Genomic DNA, 12,953 nt, shown 5'->3' with positions numbered 1-12,953 from the left:
GTAAATAGTTTGGAAGTGTCACATAAATTTTGTTTCTGTTGTCATGGCCTGTGGATGCTTCACATTTTTATTTTATTGATGCAGGGTATGCCAGTGTGTAATGCTGGACATAAGTGACTTTGAACTGCATTGCACAGGCACTGAGTGTTCTTTGTGTTAAAATGAAAGGGTCCTTTCAGGTATCCGGGATGGAGGAGGCAGCCATGGCATACATTTGAATCTGACCTTTGGTGAAGGAGAGTTGGATCAAGGCATCCCTGCCTCCCTGGAGGTTACCGAGGTCTGGCTCAACACTCTCATTGTCCTCCTCACCATCCTCATCTTTGGAATCACCACTGGACTCATCATCTGTGGCCTGTGGAGCTGCGTCAAGATCTCCTTCCTCCAATGGGTCTCCCCTTGCCAGTGCCAGATTGTGGAAAGCGAGGCATGCATCCACGATCAATGACACCCGTCCTGGGGGGTATTGTAGTGCACCCCCTGAATGGTCCAGAAATTGGAAGTGCAGCTTGAGAAGACATATGTTCCTCTCCATCACCAACCTTGTGGAGACATGGCTCATATTATAACGCTTCTCTGCCTCTGTTCTTGGATGGCAGAGAGACATCATGAGCCACCTCTTCAACGGATAGCCCTTGTCACCCAGCAGCCATCCATCCAGTAGGGCTGGAGCACTGAAGAGCCTCGGCACCTGGGAGTGTCTCAGGATGTCCGCGTCATGGGAGCTGCCTGGGTATCTTGCACAGACTTGTAGAATCAGCATCCTGTGGTCACACACTATCTGCACGTTCATGGAGTGGAAGCCCTTCCTGTTGACAAAGGCACTGGGCTCACCTGCTGGCACCTTGATAGCCACATGTGTACAGTCTATAGCACCCTGGATGTGGGGAAACCCAGCTATCACTGCAAAGCCTCTGGCTCACTCAGCCTGGCTGGCCTTGTCCATATGGTAAAGAATAGAGCTTCTGTCACCAACTTGACACAATTGTGTATAGCTGATTGGGATCCCCAACTGAGCCCTGGGAAGAGCTGGAGGCATAGAAGTTAAAGGCCACTGTTACCTTCAGAGCCACTGGCATTGGGTGTCTACCCACACAGTCGGAGCTGATCTCAGGCCCAATCATCTGACAGATGGAGGACACGGCCTCCCTTGAGAGATGGAGCCTCCTTCAGCATTGCACCTCGGACATATTGAGCTAGCTGCATCACTGCCTGTAAACCCTGGCAGCAGGATAGTGGTGTCTTCTGTGGCCCCTTATGCCTTGGACTTCCTGCTGTCCCTGCGCCCCTTGTGCCTGCCACAGGTTGTTGCCCTGGAAGCTGCTTTGGGACACCTGACCTCCTCTCCCTTCTGCCTCTCTCTTCCTCCTCAGAGGAGGTGCCTCCAGCAGAGACCACAAACCCCATTACCAGAGTAACGGAAGGCTGTCTGATACCTAGAAGGGTCCACACATTCTGAATCCTCCGGGAACCTGGCAGACAGCAATAAGTCTGAAATGAGGCCTGGAGATGCTATCAATGAAGTCCCAAACAGAGATGAAGCTGCCAAGTATCAAAAAGCAACCAGCAGCAAGCTATCTCCAAGTGCAGAATTTTGCCCATGGCGGGGGTGCTCAGTGGGGGTGGGCGGGGCTGGTTGGGAAGCCAACCACCATCCGCGATCAGCACCGGACGCAATTTCACGCTGGTGGGCCAATTAAGGCCCACCCAGCGTGAAACATGAGCGACAATGTTCAGCACAGGCGGAGGGGGAGGAGGGTGAGTGGGCCAAGCGCGATCTTCACCCACGCGCACAAGTGAGTGCTTCATAATCTCACTGTGCCTCAGGGAGATGAAGCATTGTTAAAAAAAGAAAATAAAAATAATGAAATTTGTCCCCTCATGTGGTGAGCAGTGACATGTTATTAACTCAATTGTAAAACTTCTAGTTTATTTTTATTTGCTTTAGGAAACCTCATACCACCCGTGGATGAGGTTTCCAAAAAAATGTAATGGTCACATGGCCTTTTCGCCTGCTGCCATCCATAAGGTTGGACGGGCAGTGAAAATGTAGGTTAATTGATTATTTAATGGCCTTAACAGGCCTTTTAATTGTCGGCAGCGCAACCGCCAACCGAACTATCGCGTGACCGCGCATTGACGTCGGCATGCTCGGCCGACGTCAACATGTGTTATTTCACGCTCGAGCAGGTCAGGCGTGCACCCACCCGCTAAGCGAAAATTTCTGTTCCAAAACTGCTCACTACTCACACTGGTACTGCTGCTGACCCTTTTTATCCCGCCCGTGCAGAAAATCACATGGACAAGGTAAAGTCACAGTCAATTGGGCTGTTAAGGGCTTTAAGTGGCCTGTTATATTAATGGCGGGCACCGCTCCGGTACCTGCCTGCGCCCACTTGAGAGAAACATTGCGTGAGTGTGCGATGAAGTTGGGATGCTCACCCGATGTTATTGCATGCAATTTTACTCCTGAAAGTTCTGCCCGTGATGTTTTCAGGGGAACCAGATCTGATGAGCCACTCGTGGGCAGTGTAGATAGGGAGAAACCATTCTCATTTGAGAAAGGATCGAGAACAAGAGGGTACAGGTTTAAAGTAATTGATAAAAGAATTAAAAGCAACATGAGGAAAACATCCTTACGCAGTGAGTGGTTGGGTCTGGAATGCACTGCCTGAGAGTGGGGTGGAGGCAGTTTCAATTGAAGCATTCAAAGGGGGATTAAACTGTGATCTGAAAAGGGCGAATGTGCAGGGTTATGAGGAGAAGGCAGTAGAATAGCATGAAGGGAATTGCTCATTTACAGAGCCAATGCAGATTGGATGGGCTGAATGGCCTCCTTCTATGCTGTAACAATTCTGTGACATCCTGTCTGGAACGATCGTGTCCCAAATGCCTCCTCCTCTCTTCCTCCTCCTGATTACTGAAGGTCTGGTAGCAAGGGCCGAAAGCCAGGTGAAAGCCAGCGTGTGTAAAACACAATATTCCACCAAGAATTTGGAGACACATCCCAGCGAGTATGGTAGAGCTCCTGCAGAGTGCTCCAAGCAGTATTGTTTGAGAATGCCGATGGTTTTTCCATGATGTTTCTTGCAAGAATTGAGAGTAACAGTATCCTTGACGACCACTGCAGTGTTATCCTTGGCCTGCTGTATGGCTGAGGGTCCGGTTCAGACGGTGGCAAAGTTCAGTGACCACCTCCTTGGTGAAATGCAGCTGCCACAAACACTGTTTCTGGCTGAGGTGGAGATAGGAGAAGTGGGCAGGAATTTTGGTGCCATGAGGTAGATCCAGATGTTGGAAACCAATGGGAATTCCGAGCCCAAGCAAGAGGGCAGCATGACTACAGCGGCAACCTTCTTGACATTTAATGAACGAGACCAAGTTTTCTGCCAGAGGCGTTCAAACTCCACTGACTTCCACCAATTGCAGCAACCCGCAGGCAACTCTAATTTTTAATCCTGTTTTGTGCAGCCTATTCTTTTAATTGTCCAGACCCTTTAAATATTTTGGCATGGCCGCGGAGAGACGATAGCTTACAGGGGCCCCAGCCTGTGCAGCTTAGAGGGAAGATTGTTCAGCAACAGCAGAAAAATGTCAAAAACACCTCACCTGAAAGTCCCAAATTGATGCCATTAAATAGTGTTAGTGAGGGATCTCTCATGCAGCTGAATACACGCTCAGCTGTGCATATTTAAGAGAGGCTGTTGACAAAACCTACAAGATCTGGTGCTACATCTGTATTAATACACTGACTGACATTCCGATCTGCCACTCTGCATGGCTCGGCACATGCACAGTAAGACTGCGCTACTGTACTTTCAAAGACATCAATTGGTGTGGGCTGCATCAGAAGTGACTGGAAGCCTATCCATTGCCATTTTTAGCCCATTGAGCCTCCCGCAGTGCCAAAACAATTGGCGCTGAGGAGCCCATTTTAAAAAATCATTTATGGGATGCGGGCATAGCTGGCTAGGCCAGCACTTATTGTCTATTTCTAATTGTTCTTGAGAAGGTGGTGGTGAGCTACCTACTTGAACCACTGCAATCCATGTGGTGTAGGTACATCCACAGTGCTGTTAAGGAGGGAGTTTCAGGATTTTTTCCCAGTGACAGTGAAGGAACGGCTATATATTTCCAAATCAGGTGGTGAGCGGCTTGGAGGGGAACCTCCAGGTGGTGATGTTCCCTAGTATTATAGCCTCTCACCTTCATGAAGTTAAAATTTACAAAAGAAAAATCAACCTTCTATTAAAACTATCTCCTCTACTCGTCACATTCTCGAACTTCATTTGTCAAGCCACATCTTTAGTCATTATTTGCATGAGGGCACACTTTCCCAACGAAGACAGAGTCCATCTGTTACTCACCTATAAATGGCTGATGCTGGATAGGTACCTGTGTCATAGCTGACACGTACACGCCCACGAAAAAGCTCCACAGCTATGTGATCGCTGTCTCCTTTGTACAGCAAAATCCCATTGTCTTCATCTGTAGCAACCTGAGGAATATCAAGTGCAAAGGTCAGCTAATCAGATCTTTATGGAGATGTTGGGGTAGGAACTCATCTCGGGCAGTGGCACAAAATGGGCAATATTGGACCAGCTGCCCATTATATGCAGTGCTTGGTATTCAGTTTCACTGCAGGTATCTCTTAGAAACAAAAGTTCTGGACTTCAAGATCTCTACGACGGAATAAATCTCAAACAGGTTAAAAGACATTAGTGACAACTGCAGCAAAGTTTTCAGTAAATCTCTCAATGTTTGCTTCCCAAAGGCACAAGGCATAGTTTCTATTTGAGCACAGATGTTATTCTGTCCTTGAGAGCGACAAATATCCCTGATTATTATTTCTTGGTTCAGATAGTAGTTTTACTCATTTTAACTCTGAAATGAAGGCATGTTTTGTCTGGATAAAAATGAAGAGAAGCCTGAATATGTATTTTGACTGGACTTCTCAAAGAACAGTTACTTTTTGGTGACTGAATTGACACAAGAATCTTTGATAAATATATAAAACTAATATTAACAATTGCTAATTGGGACATTTTCCTTACCTGGAAAGAGATATTGGGCTGAAGCTGTATGTTTGGTGAGGGAATCTGTAGGTAGGAGTCTCTGTTCACGAAGTTCACACTAACCAATTTTTCGCACTTGTCGCCCTCGTAACCAGCCAGACACTGGCAAACAGGCTCATTTTCAATCTCTATACACTGGGCTCCATTCTGACATTCAAAATGATCACAGGGGCTGGTGCGAGGTAAAACCATTGGCGGGGTCAGCTCGCAAAACAGACCACTGAAAAAGACAGTTAATAAGAAAACCTGTTTGAGTGCTTTTGGAAAATGATGCGTAATAAAGCCTGCACAAACACACTGCCTATCAAACAGCCTGAGATTATACCTTCACCAATGAAGGGATCCTCACATTTCAAAAATAGGAAAATCTAGAGTTTTACAACAAGCAAAATGCCCAAGAATTGAAAGGAATGTACTAGATTAGGACTAATTTAGCAGGTATGATTTAATCTATAGAAAACACAGATAAGAGAAATTTAAACAGTTACTACAGTTTGTATAAAACAGTGTACACTTTAGATGGTGGCTGTGGACATAGAATGCTCATGTTAATAAAGGATTAGTAAGGCAGTGGTTAAAATACTTGATCAGAAAGCCAGAATTGGTGTACAGGAGCACTACACCAGAAACAAGATTATAAAAACTGCTGGATTGTCATTAAAAACTCCATGGGCAGGGTTTTTTGCTCAGCATGTGAGCGGCGCCCGACATGCCCGAGCGTGAAGTAGTGCGCAATAATGTCAGGCAAGTGTTCATCACGCACTGCACAATATTTCAGTCAGTGGACAGGCATGAGAGTCAGCAGCGCGACCACTGACAATTAAGAGGCCTATTAAGGCCATTAATGTATTAATTAGCCTGGATTTTTTGCTGCCCGCCCAACATTCTGGTTGGCAGGCAGACAAATCGGCCAGGCAGCCTTTGGATTTTTGAGGAAAGCTCATCCAAGGGTGGGATGAGGTTTCCGATATTAATTTAAAAAGAAATAAAATGTTTGGGCAGAATTTTTATAGTCTATATGTTTACATGAGTGAGGCGGATGTGTGAACATTTTTTTCTGCATTTTAAAATCTTTATTTGATGGTTTTAAATTCTTCAGCTTCCTGAAGCAGCAGCCTGCCTTCAGTGAGCTTTCATTGCGCATGCCCCCGTGCCTACGCAGACTTCAGTGCTCTTCCTCCTCCCACCCCCATCCCAGCAATGCTGAGCCCTTCCGCATGCCTTTCACGCTCGCTGGCCATTAACTGGCCAGCCAATGTGAAATTGCGGTTGGGGGCTGATCATGGGCAGCGGGCTGGTTCCCGCCCAATGACCTCAAAATCTTTCCCCATGAAACGGCCATGAATTTGTTGATTCCATGATAGTAATGAGACCTTTGTCTGTCCTAAACATGGCCATCAGCAAAGGGATGGGATAGGGATGTTGCGAGTTCTTGCACAAAGGTTCACAGCAGGACTTGGTGAAAAGTTGGCAGATGAGCACCTGGTTCCCAGGATGCACCAGTTCAGTCAGCTGATGGGATTCAAGCACTCTATACCGTTGTGAAGTTGTGCTTTATATTGAAAATAGCATTATGTTCTTACAGGCTGAAAACCATTGAATTTTAAAAGACTAAAGCAGCAGCTGCTAGAATAGCTGCCGAGAGTGAGGTGACTCAGAATTACCTCAATTCTTTGGAATATTCTTTATTAAATGACCATGTGTGGGGTGCCCTCCCTTGAATGGGCATGCTGGAGACAAAACCACCTGTGAAATTTAGATCCCCTCTTGTCTGTGTGATTACTAAAACCCAAAATCCATAGGCTCCCAGACTCACTGTCTTTGAATTCGATACTTAACAAAGAGAGGTGCAGAGAAGTCAGTTTATTATAAGCAGGTGTAAACAGCCACCGTGCATTCCCCATTGTGTAGCAATGGCTTCTATTTTCAAATCATTTACGTGGACAATGGAATTATTGGTCATGTGGTCACATGATTACAACTGACTTCAGATAACAAGTCCTATTGCTCCAAGAACTAGGGAGAAACAAGCCAGCCTAGAAAACAACAGCATAGAAAAATCAGGGGACAGAAGATCCAAAATGGACATCCTCTGTCTCTCCCTCTCTCTCCACCCAACTTGCAAGCTCAAACCCTGTCTGCTGTTTGACTATCCATGTGCCACAGGCAAAGATTTTATAAAACATCAACTCAGCAGCTGCTGTCTCCGGAAGAAAAAATGCATCGACCGCCATCATCTTTAAACCGCCGAGACGCCAAATGCTTATGGAACACCGGGCCAGCCTGGAACCATCCAAGTCATCAATCTACAAGATCCGTATATCTTTAACTTTTATCAGACTCTAAGAGGCCTGTTTAATCTATCCTCACTCTGTAGCTTATTGATGTGTGCGTGTGATGTGTGTGAATTTTGACAGTGTGTGATCTTGAAAGTTGGAGTGTTTTTATTATTTTACTTAGACTGGGTGAAATACAATGAATACTATCCTCTTCTTTTTGTAAAAAAAACTCAAAGAACCCTATCTGTGTATGTTTTTAACAGTGTATGTTAATGTCAAATATTAAATTTCAATTTCATCTGCTAGACTCATATATGGAAATTTTAAAAGAGGCAGTTTCAACTGTTAAAACAAAGACACTGGTTTATGAAGACTGCCACAGGTCACCTGACATGTCTACAAGTACAAGTTGGTCAGGTTTCTGGAAGTTCCCAGTGTGAATTACAATTAGAACATGTCTAAGCAAACCTCCTGTGGAATTTCACAACCACTGACATCAAGAATTACTTCAAAAATGGACTGAAACTTAAAGTGGCTGTCACCATTTGCATCACTATAAAAGCTACATTCCATCCCATCAGGCAGAGGCACAAATTCTACAGAGGCAATAGCTATGTTGGGGGTTTTGATAGGTTCTTTCCAGCTCATCACAGGGAAGAATGGACCAATCAGAAGTGATGGCTTGGACACTAAAATGTCAATCACCTAGGCCACAACACAATAGCCAAGGTCTGTCCAGACATAAGCTAATCAATTACCTTCTATGGAGTACTCAAATTGTAATGAAAAGGCCATGTGATCATAATCATCATTTTGAAATGTCTTTTATTAAAACACCCTGGTTGCTTTTGGAGCTGTCTGGAGAAGAAACATCTGAAGGCAGCAATGAAGGTGTGTGCCTCTCTCTCCCTTTCAACTAAAGTGCAACTGGGTGCAACAGACAGAGAAATTCTGAAGAAGACTTCAAATTCCAAAGCAGCGTTTCCAGGAAAAAAGAAAAACCGAGCAGCTTTAAATAATTTTAAGTGACTGAGGATGAAAATTTTGTAAAGTTAACTGAGGTAAAACTTAAATTTAATGTTTTTTTATTTTATATGCATGCATGCGAGAGAAAGAAGACCCTGTTGTAATCGTACAATTACTGTCACTTTTGTTTTTTGTTTAAAAAGTGCATTAAAATAAAAGAGCCAGAGTATGTGCATTGTTCTTTGTTTAATGTTAGATCAACTTTCAAACATAAGCAATTGAATTTTGAACCCACCCAACAGTTAGAAAAGTCACTGCTATTGGATTACACCCGTAAGGCATAAATTCTACTCTCTAACATCCATGAGACAAGAGGGGAGAGAGGAACAGACACTTGAATTTTTCCCGTTTGGCCCCGCACAGCAATTTCATGCAGGTGGGCCAATTAAGGCCCGCCCTGTGTCGATTGCGAGTGGTAGCACTGAGTGCTACCTATGCAGGCGGGGGGAGGAGGGAGAATCAGGTCTACCATGCAGTTTGTGCATGCGCACAAAAGAGCGTTTCAATCTCCCTGAGGCACAAGGCAGCCTCAGAGAGATTGAAGCACTTTTTAAAAAAATGAATACAGTACAAATGGAATGAAGTATGTCCCCTCATGTGACTGTGTCACATGAAATGGGACATGTTTTTAATGGCAAAAGAAAGTTTTTATTTAATTTATATTAGCTTTAGGAAACCCCATCTTACTCATGCATGAGGTTTCCTAAAAAAATGTAAAGGCCGCTTGGTCTTTTCGCCTGCCTGCCAACCATAAGGTTGGACAGGCAGCGTAAAATTCAACTTAATTACCTAATTCATGGCCTTAATAGGCTATTCAATTATCAACGGGTGTGCAGCCAACTTCAGCGTGTGCCTGCCGAACGAAATATCGTGACGGTGTGCAATGATGTTTGGATGCAAGCCTGACGTCGTTGCGCGTCATTGAATGTTCCGGCATGTCGGGCGTGCATCCGCACGCCGAATGTAAAATTCTGGCCAGAAAGACAGAGAGGAGGGCAAGTAGACATTTTCCCCCCCTTCACTTTAATTTTTTTTGGAAACAAGTTGAATTCAGAAAGGAAAGCCTCTGAGTGAATGTGATGGAAAACACAGTGGTTGAATGGGTAGTTCCAAAGGGAAGTGGGGTAGTGACGGGTGTGAGGGAGTGTTATTAACAGGAGTGGGAATGTGGCCAGAACAAAGGGATGGGAAAAAAGTGTGAATATTTGGTGAAAGGAATAGAAAAGGAAGCACTGAGGGCCGTGTTTTCCCAAGTGCAGCCTGTAGCCACTGGTGACTCCTTTTCCTACCACAGTACACCACAATTACCACTTAAAAAAAAATAAGAAAATGAGGAGAAAGAAAGGTAACACAAGAGAAACAACAGAGAAGTGAAAGCGAGAGGAGAAGCTGAAGAAAGACAGCAAGAGGTGTCAGGAATTCAGTGCAGAGGGGTGGGGGCGTTTTACGCTATAACTTAAATGCTAGATCTGTAGAAAATAAGCTTATAGGTCTGTCTGGGGTTCACATCAGCCGACTGCTGAAGTTGCAATGACCAAGTGAGAGAACAGTTGAAGAAATGCCCAGAGAGGAGCAACAATACCAAGGTGGCATAAACAAGTTAAGAGTGACCATATTCTCCCGTTTACCATGCACAAAGCACAGGAAATCAACTGGTAATATTATAGTTCTGCTGACATTTTGTCATTACATTAGTGTCAGGTGACTTGCCCAGTATTTGTATCTTCTGTGAAGGAGGGTTATAATACTGACCAATAATAATAATTTGCAGCTAGTGCCCATTCTCTGATTCCAATTTTGACAGACAATAATCTTGTGGTAACCTTGTTGTCTCTACAGTCACACAGTACTGCTCTCACTGCTACGGCTGATTTACCCCCATTTTGTAAATAAGTGGAAAGGCTGAGCTTGTCTGCTGTCACAAATTAAACTAATTGATGAGAAACAACGTTGACAGCAATTCACAGATTAGTGTGTTCCTCAGAGTGGCGTGCTTTGGCAAAATATTTTATATTCCCAGTGTGTTCCCCACCCAGACCTACCTGTAACCTTCTGAGCAGATGCACGTATACCCATTCACTGCATCAATACACTGTGCACTGTTTTTACACTTGTTTTCCTGGCAATCATCATAGTCAATGTCACAGTGTTCACCAACATATCCAGCTGTGCACTCACATCTGTAAAACAGAGAGTAATCTCCAAAAATCAGGTAAAATACCCATCAGTGAAGCACTTCAAAAATCATGTTTTCTTTGCAAAAGATACGTCCCTGAACTAATTCCTCTTGCATGGTGCCAGATAAACTTTGATTACTTTCCAAGTGCCTCTAGGTTATAAGAGATGTGGCATACATATCAACATACATGCAAACATACGAACAAGGAGCTAAAGGTCATTCAGCCCTTCAAGCCTGCTCCACCGTTCAATAAGATCATGGCTGATCTGATTGTAACCTTCCGCCAACCCCAATAACCTTTCACCCCCTTATTAATCAAGAATCTATCTAGTTCTGCCTTAAAAATATTCAAAGACTCTGCTTGTACCGCCTTTTGAGGAAGAGAGTTCCAAAGAATCACAACCCTCAGAAAAAAAAATTCTCCTCAGCTCTGTCTTAAATGAGCGACCCCTTATTTTTAAACCATGATCCCTAGCTCTAGATTCTCTCACAAGAGGAAACACCCTCTCCACATCCACTCTGTGAAGGCCCCTCAGGATCTTAAAGGTTTTGATCAAGTATCCTCTTACTCTTCTAAATTCCAGTAGATACAAACCTAACCTTCCCTCACAAGATAACCCTCCCATTCCTCATATTAGTCCAATAAACCTTCTCTGAACTGCTTCTAACACATTTAACTCTTTCCTTAAATAAGGAGACCAATGCTGTACACAGTACTCCAGATGTGGTCTCACCAGTGCCCTGTAGAACTGAAGCATTACCTCCTTACTGTTATATTCAATTTCCCTCGCAATTAATGATAACATTCTATTAGCATTCCTAATTACTTGCTGTATCTGCATACAAGCCTTTGGTGATTCATGCACTGGGATACACAGATCCCTCTGCATCTCAGAGCTCTGCAATCTCTCACCATTTAGATAATATGCTTCTTTTTTATTCTAGCTGCCAAAATATCTTGCCAACATGATACTCCATTTGCCAGGTCTTTACCCACTCACTTAACCTATCTATGTCAATTTGTATCCTCCTTGCATCCTCTTCACAACTTACTTTTCTACCTATCTTTGTGTCGTTAGCATATTAATCAACCATACCTTTGGTCCCTTCATCTAAGTTATTTATATACATTGTAAAAAGTTGAGGCCCTAGCAGTGGTCCCTGTGTGAATGTTCCGGCATGTCGTATCCCGCCAACCAGAAAAAGATCCATTTATGGCTACTCTCTGTTCCCTGTTAGCTAACCTGTTAGCTGACAGCACTTGATGCTGTCAATGCCATTTGGCAGTATTTACAATTGAGCACCAGAGAGAAAAAGGCCCCTCTCCTAAAGTTATCTGTTTGAGGGAAAATATTACCAGCCTTTAAGTTTTAAAAAAGGATTCAGGTTTTGTTGGAGACTTATGTTTCAGGTGTTAGGATCTCATTAACATGTGTTATATGCTCTTTTAATTCAATAACATCATAAAATCTGTAAGTTCTTTCTGAAATTTAAGACTCCTTCATTGGAAGGCTAACAGTGTCTGCCTAGAATTCAGTCTGGCTCAGACAGCTATGGGAACACATGTAACGCTGCTGGCAGAGTGTTCAGTATGTACAGTGGCACAAAAGGACTACATGTGTAGGCGTGCAAGAACTATTATGTACCTGTAGGCAGAAAGGAAGTGCTATAGCAACACCTACTTAGAGCTGGATGGTATCCAAACTACGACATAGTTTGTTGTTTTCTATAATTATGGGCACAATGAAGAAGATATGCAACTTATTTAATCATAACACATTTGTTAACCATAGCAAAAGTAGTCAAAAGCACTGAGGTTTCTTGGAGATATTCCCCCCCTCATCAAAAGTCCAAAAAAAGCTTCAGAAGACTCTTACTTTTCACACAGGCAACCATTTTGATACACCTTGATATGTATAATTTTTAGTCTAGTATTCTTCCTATCTCTCTTGAATACGCTGATTGTTATATTCCACAGGTAGAAGCTGCCCACATGTATAAACCTATGCAGTGTCAGCAGGTTAATTCAATAACATTGGGTGGCACAGCTGAATCCCAATCTCTCTGTACCAACATTGATGGATATGTCACCACATAGCAGTCAGCCCTGGATTATTTTTCTCTTACATCCTCAGGGATGATAAAGTACGATTGCTGCTTCTGGAGAGGTCAGATAATTCTGTACAGCTCAGGGGTTGAGATGTGAGAGCTCCCTGGTTGTTATGATGCAGTTACCAGCTAAGTTACCCATGGAGCTCCCTTTTTACTTTCATTTTTATAATTAGCTCTGGCTGTTCTACTCTGAAGTAAAGGTACCCTCAGGGGAGAATTGTTTGGGTAGCATCATTACAAGTAGCATTATGTAGACATATCAATTTCCCAGGGGCAGACAGC

The 12,953-nt window shown here is 43.7% G+C and overlaps 1 protein-coding gene across 3 annotated transcripts in view; it reads right to left on the bottom strand.

Moving 5' to 3' along the window:
* slit2 (slit homolog 2 (Drosophila)) overlaps positions 1 to 12,953 on the bottom strand; it is a 489,173-nt gene that overhangs the window by 18,006 nt on the left and 458,214 nt on the right. For all 3 annotated transcript variants that reach the window (XM_041182754.1, XM_041182765.1, XM_041182773.1), the window contains 3 exons: positions 10,423 to 10,560; positions 5,055 to 5,295; positions 4,368 to 4,498 (listed from right to left, as the gene is read on the bottom strand). In XM_041182754.1, coding sequence (XP_041038688.1) covers positions 4,368 to 4,498; positions 5,055 to 5,295; positions 10,423 to 10,560 — 510 coding nt within the window. The remainder of the gene's footprint in view (positions 1 to 4,367; positions 4,499 to 5,054; positions 5,296 to 10,422; positions 10,561 to 12,953) is intronic.

Source organism: Carcharodon carcharias, chromosome 1 (assembly GCF_017639515.1).
Source record: "Carcharodon carcharias isolate sCarCar2 chromosome 1, sCarCar2.pri, whole genome shotgun sequence".
In the NCBI taxonomy this organism is placed as follows: Eukaryota; Metazoa; Chordata; class Chondrichthyes; order Lamniformes; family Lamnidae; genus Carcharodon; species Carcharodon carcharias.
The sequence above is the reverse complement of the archived record's forward strand: the minus strand, read 5'-3'. Positions and strand labels throughout refer to the sequence as shown.